General features: G+C 43.7%; 2 protein-coding genes across 2 annotated transcripts; one reads left to right on the plus strand and one right to left on the minus strand.

The window, feature by feature from the left end:
• Positions 1-364: 364 nt before the first annotated feature.
• On the minus strand, positions 365-3,958 carry LOC102710480 (WAT1-related protein At2g39510-like). The gene is made up of 7 exons (XM_015834800.2): positions 3,738-3,958; positions 3,598-3,660; positions 3,389-3,505; positions 3,050-3,290; positions 1,433-1,591; positions 1,164-1,315; positions 365-785 (listed from the first exon to the last, which is right to left on the minus strand). The coding sequence occupies exons 1-7, from the start codon at positions 3,932-3,934 to the stop codon at positions 605-607; spliced, it is 1,110 nt and encodes a 369-aa protein (XP_015690286.2). The 5' UTR covers positions 3,935-3,958; the 3' UTR covers positions 365-604.
• A 3,436-nt stretch (positions 3,959-7,394) lies between these two features.
• Positions 7,395-11,064, plus strand: LOC102706363 (nephrocystin-3-like). Its single transcript, XM_006649345.3, has 2 exons — positions 7,395-9,110; positions 10,470-11,064. The coding sequence occupies exons 1-2, from the start codon at positions 7,627-7,629 to the stop codon at positions 10,654-10,656; spliced, it is 1,671 nt and encodes a 556-aa protein (XP_006649408.2). The 5' UTR covers positions 7,395-7,626; the 3' UTR covers positions 10,657-11,064.
• Positions 11,065-15,144: the final 4,080 nt, after the last annotated feature.

Raw genomic sequence — 15,144 nt, forward strand, 5'->3', positions numbered from 1 at the left:
GAGAAACAACTAATAATAATATATAAGCATTGTACTTTTCAGCTTTTCTTTTGGAGTTTATAACTACCGATTCTTACAATTTGTCTGAAAATTTATATGGTATTAAAAGCTAGAGATTTTAGAGGAAGCTATAATTGACCGGAGCACCTCCAAATAGCTAATGTTTTCAGTAGCTAGCATGGCTGATAAACTGGCCCATTACAAGTAGTATGATGGGAATTGTGAAGTGGAACATTGCAGGCCCAAGCCGCCCAACACAGAGTGCTTCACCAGTGATAAAGTTGGCTGGCCTTGCCCGGCACAAGACAAACCAAGCACATTGGTTGGATGCAACAGAAGAAGGACCAATCAGAGAGTTCACAAAGACAAGAAAGAAAAAAAAATTGCAATTCTTCAAACACAGGTCCGCAAGCTAGTACTGGACCTTGTGACAGGCGTTTGTCATCACAACTCACAAGTCACCACAACCCGTTGAAGAGCTGTGGGATTGTGGTAAGAGGCAGTGAAAATTCTGATCACAAGAGGCCCAATCAGTAACCACAATGTACAATGATTCAACCGTGTTGCTTTTGCTCTGTGAGCTCCAGCAGAATCTGATCCCCTTCTACTTCTTCGTCCTCGGCTCCTCCAGGTCACTCTGCACTGCAGAAAAATCGGTTATCTTCGCCTGCTTCTCGCAGTCCAGGTCGGATTCCTGCTCCTTGTCTGCGTTGTATCCCTGATCCTTGTCCTTGCCCCACAGCAACATGTAAAGGCCGAGTATGACAACCACTCCTCCGATTATGCTGCAGGTGTGTCGAGTGAAAAAACAAAGGGTGAGCAAAATTCATTTTCTGAACATTTGAGTTCAGGTTGATATGAGCCAGACATTTGCTTCAAATTAGAGCAAGTTTACTTTCATCAGGAGCAATATCTTACGAGACCCTTTTTTTCGCTTACGTTTATGCTTATAAACCAAAATTTCAAATCTCAAACTTAAATTTAAAGTTGTTTTTAGAGTTTTTTCATCGTTTCAGCCTTGGCTTTTATATCGTTAAAAATACGTATATAAAAGTTTTATTTATAAATTATTTTCGTTTGCAAATATGTCGTTTGACCTTTTCCAATCGCCATCTTAATGAATCAGGAGTAACATAATGCTGGACGCCTGGACATGTTCATACCTTCCAACGTACAGATTTTCACCAAAGATGAAGTAGGCCAGGATGGCCACCATGATCGTGGAGAGAGGGTTGAACATCGTCACAAACACAGGACCCTTCTTCTCGGTGCACCACAGCTGAGCGAAGACCGTGAAGCCATTGCAGGCGAACCCCTGAAGAACATTGTTACAGTTCATGGGCAACGAAGCTTGCTCAGATGTTTCTTTTTCTTTGCAAATGATCAGTACATTGACAAGGCAAAGAAACGAAGGTGATTGGTGATCGCTTACCGAATAGATGATGCACCAGAACTTGAGGCCGAAGCCTATGCGCCAGTCCTCCGGCTTGCGCTGCATGAACGCCGTGAAGACAGCCGACTGTATTCCTCCCACCGTGCACATCCATGCCGTCAGTGAGAGCTGCGCTGGGTACCTCTTCAACGACGAAGCCTACCATTTCGACCAAATTCAAAGTTGCTTTAGTGACACTCACCTTTTTTTCAAAGTAGATACTCTTGGTAACTGCTCAAAGATGATAAAATTGTTCTTTTTTCAAACCACAAGCAATCACACTTACCGTAGGGAACTAGGGATACGGTAAGAACTATTGATAATAGAGTTTAACAAAAGTTGTTCAAATTCGAATTTAAAAGATTTAAAAAAACATTGGAGTTTCCTAGAAGCAGTGTGTGATTTATAAATTATTATATATAAATAATGTACTGTACTAGAAATTTCGGTCATAAAATTTTATTTCTTGTCAATAATTTTATTTTATTCAAGTCAGAGACTATGGTTATATTACCTTAACCACAACGTGTAATGTGAGATTAGAAGATTTTAATTTATTTTTTTAAGATGAAACCCATGCGGTTTTCTGCAGTCACCACCTTAGATGCTGATACCTCCCAGGGGCAGTGAGGGGGAAGGAGGACAGAGACCCAACACGAAGAGCATGGCTAACAGCCTAACACATAGTCCAGATTGGATTTTCCATATTCTCTTTAAATGACCATCTGAAAAAAATTCTCCTCCATACATATTTATATTCTAGCAGATAATCTATATTACATCCTCTATATCACATCTAACTATATTTTAATATTATCCTAAAATATAATCTTCTTGCATATTATGCTAGAAACAAATTATAGTTGTACCACTGTAACCCGCTAACACTACTATATAATTTTTTTATCATCTATTCTTCACATGGTATAGTATTGCTGCATATTGTTTCCATCTTATTTCATCTCGAAAACAAGTTTATTATGAAAACACACCTACAAGGTTAATATGTAGCCAAGTACATGTATTTAGTTAGAGCATTTTTCTCATCCTTAAGTAGGCACCATGATGTACCACTGTTTTCTATACAAAATTTGGTAATTTATTAATACCTAAGGTACCCAGAGGTACCAAATTTTATATAGAAAATAGGAATAACTCATGGTACCTTATTATGGATGAAAAAATTGCTCATTTAGTTAAGCCATGTTTTGGGATCTTTTGGCTATAACTTCTCACAAAATATTCAACTGTCAAAATCTCCCCAAACAATATTCGATTATGAAAACATCTAGTAAATAAACTAGAATCAAAAGCTAAAAAACCCAACAGTTTCAAATGAGCGCCACTATGCATACGATCGTCTGTTTACGATATGTGTACGATCAAACACTCCTCTAAGTGTTTATTAACGGGTGCAAGTCACAGACCCACAGAGAAGAAAGATTCACAGACCCACAGAGAAGAAATAATATACATCGTACGTATATTATTTTCCATTTTCAAATTCTCAATAGTTATTAGTTGCTCACCACCAGATTCTCTCCAAACGTGGCCTAGGTCTAATTCAGAAAAAGGAAGCACTTTTGGGATGATTTATGAACGCTTGTTTGTACGCACCTGCATGATGTACCAGATTGACCAGCACACGCAGCTGGCCACGGCGAGGAACGACCCCTTGAGCCAGCTCTCGTGCACGCCGCCGCCGCCGCCGCCGCCGTGTATGCTGATCGGCGCGTTCCAGGGGCTCCTCAAGGCCGCTCCTTTGTACAGGGTCATGGTGGTCACTCCGGCGAACGACACCACGGTCCCGGCGATCTTCGCGAGCCCCCGCAGGCTCCTCGCGTCGACGATCTCCATCCTGACATCGAAGACGACCGAGATAATGTCAGTCAAAAAAATCGATTGAGTTTCTGCGTACGCCGTCGTCGATTGTGATAAAAAATGCTGGCTACCTACCTGACGGCGATGGCGATGACGAACGTGATCGAAGCGACGGTGTTCACCACGGACGTGACGAAGGTCGGGGACGTGTACATCAAGCTCGAGAAGTACATGTTCAGAGTTAGGCTCACCCTGCAAGTCGACCAAGATGACGCTGTGTAAATTTGTTCCGAGTTCTGACGATGATTTTTATGTGCTCATGTCAACGTTCTTGCTGATCTTACCCTAGAAGTGAGAGCACATTGATCTCCAGAAACAGCATCAGGGTCATTCTTGGCCTCAATTTCCTGCAGATAGAGTACATCATATCAGTTGCAGTTCACCAGCCTGCAGAATCCTAGCTGAAGAACTGGGCTTTTCTTACTTCTCATGGTAGTAGGCGAAAGGCGCGAGGAAGACGGCGACAACGAGATGCCGATAGGTGACATAGATGTATGGATTGAGCCCCTTGTTGAACGCGGCCTCGGTGATGAAGTACATCAACGTGTAGCACAGCTGCGACAGTATCATCAGATTGTGCGGCGCGTACCTTCTCCATAGAGCTCCCATTGATGATGCCATCTGAAGAGACACCACCTGAAGAACAAGCTGAATCAAGCTAGAATGCAGGCAGCTAGCAGGCTCGTCCCTTTTATTATAGTCCTGGAGTGCCGTGTGCTGGCGAAGTACTACTATCACCACCACTACATGGTGCTGTTCACTGTGAATCTGCCATGGGAGGAAATGAACGCTACCTGAACAAACAGCAGCACATGGAATTGGCACATTCTTTTTGTGCTTTTTGGGGGGCAAAATATTACTCTCTCCGTCCTTAGCTAAATGTTTGATGTCGTTGATTTTTTAATACACGTTTGATTATTTATCTCATTTATTTTTTTAAATATATGTGTGTATATATATATATGCATACTTTTATATTTAACAATAAATGAAATAATATAAAAATAATTAATAATTATGTAAATTTTTGAATAAGATGAATACGACGTCAAATATTTAGGGAGGAGGGGGAGTACATTGCTGAGCGAGCAAAAGTAAAAATGCTAGGATGGAAGAATGACATGATGTGATTAAACAAGAGAACTTTGGCTTGCCAGTGTCCCTATGGAAGTTGATCCCTCATAGACTTGCACTAATAGCAGTGCTGATGGTTTTGGTTTTGGCCAGCACACATATGTTGCTGAAAAAGCATATATATAATTGTGGCGTCCAGAATATTGATAGATGGGACTCTAGCTAGCCGCTGATGAGCTGAGTCCAGGACAAAAGTTGCTAGTTTTGTTCACTGCGTAACAATCTAAGCAATCTCCATTTATGGACTTTGAAGATGTAGCCGGTAGCTTGTTGATGACCAAATTCTTGGTGAACATTCAGTTAACTAGAATTTTTTTCAGGCATTCATTCCTTTTCTTGAACACATTATGAACGTTTAGTTGAAATCTAGCAGTTGCGATTTTACTAATTTATGGCACATTACTGAATAGAACATGGAGCTAACCTGAAATGTTACATTGGTTGTTCAAGGGTGTCAACTGTCAACAGTTGGACCACTTGTGAGAATTACATTCTCCTTAGTGATGCTTTGATTACCTGATGCTCCTTTTTGTCTCCATGTAGGACTATGCTACTTGCCGCCTGCATAATGTAAGTGGATTTGAGAATCCCAGGAGTGTCTAATGATCTCAGAGCCGCCATAAAATAAACAATGATTCTGGTAAAAGATAGCAAGGCCAAAAAGCAAATTTTTACTAGTTAATTGCTTGCCAGTGCTTGAAGGAAAGACTGATACATAAAGCTTGAGCCCACTGTAAACTTGTTAACCTTCCATCAATTAATTTATAATTCCTAGAGTTTAAATGGGACACCCACTTAACCCACTTTCATTGACCTCTATTAATCAGCGTATCTTGTTCTGTGTGGTCTCTGATCACTCCTACATTCTGCAACTTTCCAATGATCTTTTTTTTAATCACTAAAGAAGTCCATGCTCATTAACTGCAATTTCCATTGCAGGAACCGTGCCAGTTTCTCAAGACCGATTGATTTGCATTGCAGACCTAATCAGATCACACTAACACTCCCTTTAATCCGGATCGGTAGGGCAAGGTCTCCACCATTGTAACGTGAAAATGAGCTCGCGAGGGCAGCTTAGTGGCAAACATCGTGTGGTGGTTAGAAGCAGAATGTGGCCTCCACGTCGGCCTTGCATGACACATGTACAGCACAACCTACACAAGTGAAATTTAAACCTTTTCCCTTTTTTACATCCAAACTGTGCGGCTGCAGTTCGACCAGCCCTGCTGCCGGTTGCATTTGCATGGAATGGAACCAAATCTTCAGCACACAGGCGTCAAAAATAGCTGAATCTGTCCTGAGAATTTCGCACGCCAATTGCCTATAGATGATAGACGCATCTGCATTTGGTGCTGCAGCTGTTCATCACCTCACCCGCAGAATAAAGCCGGCGTTTTTACTCCTAAAAGATTGGGCATTTTCGCGACGGGAAGCAATGGATGTATGGGCATCTGAACCAGTGTCCCCGACGCCTATCAGGTGACCACCACCTTGCGGTTGCGGAAGCCGCCCCAGGATGCGGGCATCGCGACAGCACTGCAGGCAGCGTGATGAAACGAAACCCCCATTCCGTTTTGGTATCGTTTTGAGAGGAGAACCGAGCCGAACCGCCCGGCACGGCGGCAAATCTTGCACGCATCCTCGTCATGGAGGCTCTGGGCATTTGTTCTTTGGAACAAACATGAGCCGGCGGATGCGTGCAGACTGCAGAGTCGCTCTTCGCAGGCGTCAGCTGGCTACCATCGGCGAAATCCTTTTGCCGCCTCAGAATTCTGAATTTCCTCGGTCTTTTGCGAGTGCAAATTGTCACAACTGGTGGTGTTTTGAGACAAGGGGCTCCCATCGAATGTCTGTACACTTATTATAAATAATAAACGTTGACTATTAATAATATTCATCCATAATTTTAGACTAATTCGCGAGATGAATCTAATAAATCTAATTAATCCATGATTAACCTATGTTATGCTACAGTAAACATACTCTAATTATGGAATAATTAGGTTTAAAAAATTTGTCTCGCGGATTACCACTCATTTATAAAATATTTTTTATTAGTCCATGTTTAATACTTCAAATTAATATTCAAACATCATGGGGCTAGCGCCATCTAAACAACCTCTAAGTCTGCGTTCTTTTACTATAATATTTCTTTAGATTTTTTTGGCTTTTATACGCACATTTTTCAAACTACTAAATAGTATTTTTTATTGCAAAAAGTTTATATATAAAAATTTATCGTCTTAACTTTCTACAAAATATTTTTTCAACTTTTCAGTGATTAATTCCATTATTTATGTAATTAAATAGGTATCATAAAAATCAGATAATCGTTATCTTTCCGCAACAAAAGAACACGATCTGACCAGCATGAAACTCTAAATGTTCAGTCTGATTGTGATGCTACTATGCGGGTTAAGGCATGTTATTACCTCATTATCGATTATGGATTTTGGTTGGCACACTTTTCATGTTTAGTGCATAAATTTCCACATAAAGTTTCTTATTTGATCTTTCGAGATTAAATTTTCAACTTCTCGTCTGAATAAGATAGTCCGGAATATCTAAAGAATCTCTAAGAGATGTCTAGAATTTTAAAATTAAGCTAGAAAATATATCTCTAACAAATACATTCTTAATATTTACACATATCTACAATTAGCTCTCTTGTATCCTAAATTTAGGGCAAAAATATATATTTTCAATACAAGTTATTCAGTTTTAGATTTTTATTAGAGGAGTGTGTAATTTTTATAACTAATATTTAAATAAACCTAATAAAATTTTTTGAAAAGTAAAATATCAGCAATCTCTCATGGATGCTCTTAACCATCTCACGAGAAGAAGAGAATAGTAGCACCATGGGCCCATGTAGGAGGCCTGCTCAACCGAGCCTATGATCTCACTACAAGCCAGGGCCCACGGGACGTGTGGCCGAAAGGCCCAGGAGACGGGGAGCGGCGCCGCGTGCAGCGCGCGCGGCGGCGGCGGCGAGGGTTTCGCCGTTTCGCGCCGCGCCGCGCCGCCTTCTCTTCAGTCTTAGCTTTCTCGGCGGCGCGGGGTGGGGGTGGGGGAGGCAGCGGAATCGCCGGCTTCCATCCGCCACGGGTAGCCCTCGGCCTCGCTCCTTCCTCCCCCCCCACGCGGCCACGCCGTCGGCGACCGCTTAAACCCCCGCGATGAGGCGGCTGCCGAAATCGCTCCTCCTCGCGTCGCTCTCCAAGCCCTTGCTCCGCTGCAGCCGGGAGCCCGTCCCGCTCCCGCTGCTTCGGCCGCCGCCTCCGGTCCAGCGGATCCTCCCCTTCGCCGCCCGAGCCCTAAGCGCGCCGGCCGCTCCTCCCGAGGTGGCGCCGGCTGCCCAACCCAACGGCCTTGAGTTAATGCAGGCCGCCGAGCTCCGGGAGGCAGCGGACGACCACCAGGAGGCTTTCGCCCTCGCCATCAGGGCGCTCCAGCCGCTGCAGGCGTCCCACGGCGGCTGGTCGCTCCCCGTCGCGCGCACCCTCCGCCTCGCCGGCGCCGCCGCGTCCCGCCTCGGTCGCCTCAGCGACAGTCTCGACTCCCTCAACGCCGCGGCGGATATCGTCGATGCCATGGAGAGCGGGAACGCGGAGGTCGCCACGGTTGGCGCCGCTGTGCACGAGCAGCTCGCGCGCACGAAGACGGCGATGGGGCGTAGGTGGGATGCGGTGTCCAACCTCATGCGCGCCCTGGAGCTGAAGGCCGTGCTCCTGGACCAAGGGAGTGTGGAGTTGGGGAACGCTTACAAGGATGTTGCTGAGGCCTACACAGGCGTACTGGCCTTTGAGAAAGCGTTGCCGTTGTGCCATAAGGCGTTGGAGATTACCCGCAATCAGTTTGGAGGAGAGTCCCCTGAGGTGGCTAAGGTTCGGCAGCTTCTCGCGACTGTCTATGTTGGATTAAATCGAAATGACGAGGCATTGGAGCAGAATGAAATAGTTAGGATGCTTTATGAGAAGCTGGGTTTGGATGTGGAGCTTTCTCTGGTTGAAATTGATGTGGCTAGCGTGCTAATTTTGTTGGGGAGATCCGAGGAGGCAATGGATGTCCTCAAGAAGGTGATCAAGCGGGCTGGGAAAGAGAGTGAAGAGCGTGCACTAGCATTTGTTGTGATGGCAAGTATTTTGTGCATCCAGGACAGGTCTGCTGACTCAAAGCGTTGCTTAGAGATTGCTCGTGGGATTCTTGACATGAAGGTTTCTGTGAGCCCTGGGCGGGTTGCTCAGGTGTATGCAGAGATGTCGATGTTGTTTGAGTCAATGATAGAATTTGAGGTCGCATTGTGTTTGATGAAGAAAACACTTGCGTTTCTCAATGGCGTCTCTGAGATGGAGCACATTCAAGGGAGCATATCAGCTAGGATGGGGTGGCTTCTTCTGAAGACAGAGAGAGTTGACGAGGCCGTTCCATATCTGGTGACCGCAATTGAAAAATTGAAGAACTGCTTTGGTCCGCTGCACTTTGGATTAGGGTTTGCTTATAAGCATTTGGGAGATGCTTATCTTGCCATGGACCAACCACAGCCAGCTGTAAAGTATTTTACTATTGCAAAGGACATAATTAATGCTACATATGGGCCAAAACATGAGGATTCTATTGAAGCCATCCAGTGCCTTGCAAATGCATATGGGGTGATGGGGAAGTAAGTTTTTCCGCCCTACTCATATCTTTTATTGTACCATTGGGGCCTGAGATAATATACTGATAAAGCTGTTATTCTAGGTTGATTGGGTCATAATGCAATTACTAGTGAACTAGTTATTAATTACTTATTATAACAGTAGGCCAATATGGCTTGTTGCTCAATATTGCATAGAAGAATATCGTCAAAGGGGCATGCTTATTGTCTACAACCTTTCCCTACTAACCTCACATTTGCCTTCTATGCCGGCTTTGGCTGAGGTTTCTTCTTAGCGCAAAGCCATGGGGGCAGTCTTCCTATAGCCAGTGGAGTTTTTTTTAAGCTCACATTTGGACTTCCAGACCAATCTAATATGGCTTGTTGCTCAATATTGCATAGAATATAATCAAAGGGGCATGCTTATTGTCTACAACCTTTCCCTTTTAAGCTCACATTTGCTTTCTAGGCCGGCTTTGGCTGAGGTTTCTTATTGCAAAGCCATGGGGGCGGTCTTCCTATAGCCAGTCGAGGTTTTTTTTAAGCTCACATTTGGATTTCCAGACCAATCTGCTGTCAACATAGATGGAATATAGGAACAAGCCTTTTTTAGGGATATTTGGTGCAGAGGTGATGAACTGATGACTGCTAGAAATACAGGACAACAAAAGCATTATGTTACAAATTAGAAGGCAAGAGCTGCTTGCATTGATATGACCACAAGGACTGAGTTCATCTTTAACCTTCAGACTATCTGTCCCAATTTTAACTCAACTGCAAATGAGTGATATATTTATTGATTCTAACGATACATCCTTCTGTCTCACAAAGATTACTAGTGTAAATAGTTCTTTAAAAATGAGAACTTCATCTATCTTGCATAAGGAAACTGCCACAACTTCTAGTCAATATCCTAGCTTTTTTTAGTTCTTCACTGATGCTGTTGTAGACTGCCAAGAGATGCTTCTACACATGTTTACAGAAAAAGTACAGGTACAATGCTATGTGATTGTTTTTCAAGAAAAATCAGGAGGAAATGCTTGGGAAATTGTCTATGTTGCTTGCTGAACCATCCACAGGCCTTTCTTGGATAGCTCTGATACTATTGTCATGCTGTGGAGTTGAGTGACCCCTTAGTTTAGCATATATAAATATAAGCTAGATGGCGCAGTAATTAATATAACATTTTATAGTGTTCATAAATACACATCAGCATATGCACTTACTGAGCAGTGGCTACTGGTTGATATCTCAAATTTATGTTCAGTGGGTCAGGAGATCTGGTATTGAACAATTAAATGCAACTTGACCATTTTATAACATCCTTGTTAAGTGAATTTGAGTGGCATTGTGGCTTTACTCATTTAATTCTTTGAATTGCAGCTACAAGGCGGCAATGGATTGCCAAGAACAAGTAGTAGATGCTTACGAAAGCTGTGGCCCTGGTGCTTTAGAGGATCTCAAAGAAGCTCGTAGGCTTCGGTATCAGCTAAAATTGAAAGCACGAGGTTTACCTCATGCAGTCTTCCCTGCCAACTCATTGCCAACTAAATTCCAAAACCGAGAATAGTGCTTCTCTCATCAATGCCCACAATTTAGATTATTCAATGGTAAATTACTTTTTTATTTTTAAGTTTCCCTGAGGTTTTAGTACTAATGTTATGTACTCTGCTATGGGACTAGATGCATTGACTACATCAAATGATCAAAATCCTTTTTTGTGAGTTAGTCAATGATTATTTCTGCAGTAAACATGGCCACATGGGCATGATGGTCTTTCTGGTATTATAAATCAAGTAATTAGCTGAGAATTGAAGGTGCTACTATCATAACTACAGCTGATGTATGTATACTACAGAAGCAAGCACCTGAACTTGCTAAAGTTATATCTAGTATGCATATGCCTTCACAATAATGTTTTCATGGTATGGTTTACTTCATTCAGCTACTATTTAACAAATTATGGTTAAATTGGCTACCAACTACCGTTAGTTACTTTGCCAAGCAAGTAACTTATAAATCTTTTGTGTGTGTGATTTTTTCTCACGCATTTTTCATGTGAACTTTATTTTATTTTATGCATTCCAGCTAAATTCAAAATGCCAGTGCATCTGTTGCCTATAGAAGTATTCATTTTATAATGCAGTTAGTTCGAAACAATCAGTTTTCTACTATCTAGATGTCGAGGTGTTTAGCATTTGGTTGGACATTGGAGTTACCATGTGTTGATGTTTTGATATGCCTGCATATTATGTTCTGTTTGCTCTATCCTGGAAAAGTGATCACTGCAGCACTGGCACAAGCTTGATGGTGCTCGTGATGGATTCACTCTTTGTATGGGTTTGTATGGTTGCAACCTGGAAAAGTTACACCTGTGCCTTCTGTATTCCAAGTTACATGCGCAATAGCTCTCCCTGTCAGGAGTTCCCCCTCCTCTTCTGGCTAGTTGTTTTTAACTGGACCTAGAACTTGACAAACCAATGTGTGTGTGTGTGTGTGTGTGTTTGTGGGGGGGGGGGGGGGGGGGTAGGGGACTGTTCTGACGCTGTTCCTATAGCCAAACAGTTTGGACAGTAAATGCACATTGTCCTTGTTTTGAAACTCACCGTTTTCTTGTTTGACATCACGAGACTGTCCTTGCACTTGCATCTTCATATCTGCCGGATGAATTTTAGCATACATGGCCAAGCATAAATTCGAACGCTGTTACCTTGCTAAAGTTCTGACCAAAGTTTGTTAGTGGCTTCTTATCACATAATGCACTCGACTAGCATGTCACTTCTATTTTACAGATGTATTTTGAATGTCAACATTTTGACTCTTTTTTCGAGAATCTTGTTTAGTTGATTCTTTTAGATTTAGTTATTTCCTACTTTAATTTTTCTTCACCCGCTGATAATATAATAAGATTGTCCACCTTTTTGTATCTTCCAATTGTCATGCTGACCTTGAAGCTTTTTAAATATTACACTTGGAAAATAGTGTAAATAGGTGATATGTTTATTTATGTGGTTCATGTGGTAGCAAAACCCATACCATCCATTAGAATATTCTGTGAACTAATCAAATACGCTAAAATTCAGAAGAAAAAAACCACATACTGATCAAATGGCTAATTTATAGCTAGGTTTTTTTTTTGAGGTTGCAATTTATAGCTAGGTGTGGATATAGGACATTAGAAGCCTTGGTATATGTTTATGAGTGGCAGGTAATGCACATCAGATTTGTGTATCGAATGCTGGGAATCATGATTACTTCATGTCAATTACTTCACTTCCAGAATATTCACCTGAAGAGAACTGGATTTATGTATTTGCCAAGTTGGAAGCATCGGTTATATTGCCTTCACTGAGGTTGGACCGTAGTCATTTCTGTATAAATCCTGCACTGCATTGGCTCATTCCTTGATTATGATTATCAGTAATTCAGTCACCTTGATGGCAATGCTTTCTTAGTGGACATGCAAGATGAGCGCATAAACCTTGCAAGGTGGGACTGTTATTTATGTATTTGCCAGGTTGGGAGCATCATTTAGATTAGCTTCACTGTGGTGTGGGACCATGGACAGTTTTGCATGCATCATGCACTACACTGGGCCTCTAGCTCATTCTTTGGATATGATTACCACTAATTCAGTTACCTTTGTGGTAATGCTCTCTTTTAAATGGAAATGCAAAATGAATGCATAAACCTTACAATGGTGCTACTGGCATATGTATATGCCAAAGCTGGAATCAGTTATATTACATTCACAGAGATGGGGCATGGAAAATTCTGTATGCGTCCTGCAGTACAGTGGCTCATTCCTTGATTATTATTATTATCGGTAATTCAGTTACCTTGGTGGCAATGCTCTCCTAATGTGGGCTCGGCAAAAATGCTCTCCTAATGAAAATGCAAAATGAGTCCATAAAATGGTGGGGCTGACCATAGGACCGACTGGTATCCTGTGCCTGATTGATTATCAGCATGCGTGTTAATTATTTTGCAGATTGATAGCAATGTCGGCAGCGTTCTAATTAAACGATATAAGACTATTTAGTTGCTGGCAGACAGAAGGTCTTCAGAAGTGTGTGTTATCAGCTGAGAGCCTGTGAGGCCATGCACGGTGCGCCGACGTGGCGAGTGGCCACAGCCTACCACGTCGGCGCACACTTCACAGCTGGCCATGGACCGTCCCCTAGTCGAGCCGCACGTAGCTTGCAGAGGGAACAATAGCCTTGTCAGACTTCGATCAGAGAAGTGGGAGGGAGGGAGGAGAGAGAGGTGCTGGGCCATGTCCGTCGCCCGGTCCGTGGCTGTCGTCGTCGCCCATCGCCGCCTGGTCCGCGGCCGTCGCCGTCGCCCGCTAGATCCGTGGCAGCTGAGGACGCCTGGAGCTCGGCGGCCTAGATCCACCGCCGTCGAGGTTGCCCGCCGCGGCCGTCGCTCGTCGTTGCTCGGTTCGCTGCCGCCGCCGTCACCCGTCGCCGCTCGGTCCACGGCCGCCGTCGTTGCCCATCGCTGCCCGGTCCGCGGCCATTGCCGTCGAGGTCACCGTCGCCCGTCCAGATCCGCCACCGCCGTCGTGGTCACCGTCGCTCGCCTAGATCCATGGCTGTCGAGGGCGCCCGGAGCTCGGTGGCCTAGATCTGTCACCATTGAGGTTGCCGGTCGCCCTTACCCGCCACGGCCGTCGCCGTCGCCTGCCGAGCCGCCGCCACCCAACGCGCTGCTGCTCCCTAGATCCACGGCGTCGCCGCGGGGACGCGGCTGTCGCCGGGGTCCGCCGCCTGCCACGCCGTCGAGCTAGTCCATCGGCCACTGCCGCCAGGAAAGAGCCGGGAGAGTGGGGAGGGAGGGAGAGAGCCGGTAGAGGGAGAGAGGAGTAAGAAAAAGAATTAAAAATTAAAAAGTGGGACCCACTTAAAGCTCTATATAGCCCTATTCTACGTGGCATCTATGTTTTTTTCTGGAGGAGTGACCTGTATAGTGTATGCCTGAACCTCCATGGCAAGTTCTGTTCATGAGCTCAGCAGTTTGCAGGCTTAGTCATGCATGGGCATCCTGAGCCGCCTCCATATGCATCAGAGATGGTTGCGGTGATAGTTAATGGGGACTGCGGCTGCAACTCTGGTTGACCACTCAGTAACATCAGACATCCCCAGAGATCACTGCATCAGTGGTGGTCTCTAACTTCTAGTACTCCTACAATGGTGCAAGCATCTCAATCCATTCACTGCATCTATCATGTTGTTGCCTCAACAGTTGCATTTGCTCGGGACCAGCGGAATTACGCTCTTTTTCTTCTCTCATACTCCCTCTATATTTTTTTTATATGACATCGTTGATTTTTAGGTTCACGTTTGACCATCGTCTTATTAAAAAAATTATATAATTATTAATTATTTTGTTATAATATGATTTATTATTATAGAAACTTTAAGTATGCTTTATAATTTTGCATATTTGGATATACATTTTAAATAAGACGAATGGCCAAACACGATTCTAAAAGTCAACGGTGTCGTACATAAAAATATAAAAATATGAAGAGAGTACATCAATCGACATTTATTACAAGATTGGGCATGATTGCGATGTACTTCTATCAGTTGGTGATGGATAGCGAGGGCTCAATGTGAGCCTCGCTTTACATGCTTGCTGTCCTGTTTGTGCCGTTAGGGAGCATGTGGATATCACCGTCTCAAGTTGGAAGAAACTAATGCGGGAGAGCAAGCAATCTTGGAAGCAGAACACTACAGTGCCTGTGACTGTGAGGTTCCCTATCTATTTGGTGCCTCTGTTTTGGAATGGCTCAACTGACTAATGCCTGGGCATCTCTATCTGTGGTGTAGCAATGTCCCTGCTGCATTGGATCAAGTCTCGTGAGTTTTGGCTCAGCTGCCCTTTTATGGCCTTGGCCTTGGGGTAAGAGATTTGTTTCTGACGCACCTACTGACTAGTTGTTCTCTTTCCATGGTCACATACAGTTCCCGTTGTCAGATACTTTAAGTCCTTGTGTATTAGTGTCGTGTCCATATGCTGCTGCCTCTCATGGCTATTTGCTGCTGTTTAG

Source organism: Oryza brachyantha, chromosome 3 (genome assembly GCF_000231095.2).
Source record: "Oryza brachyantha chromosome 3, ObraRS2, whole genome shotgun sequence".
In the NCBI taxonomy this organism is placed as follows: Eukaryota; Viridiplantae; Streptophyta; class Magnoliopsida; order Poales; family Poaceae; genus Oryza; species Oryza brachyantha.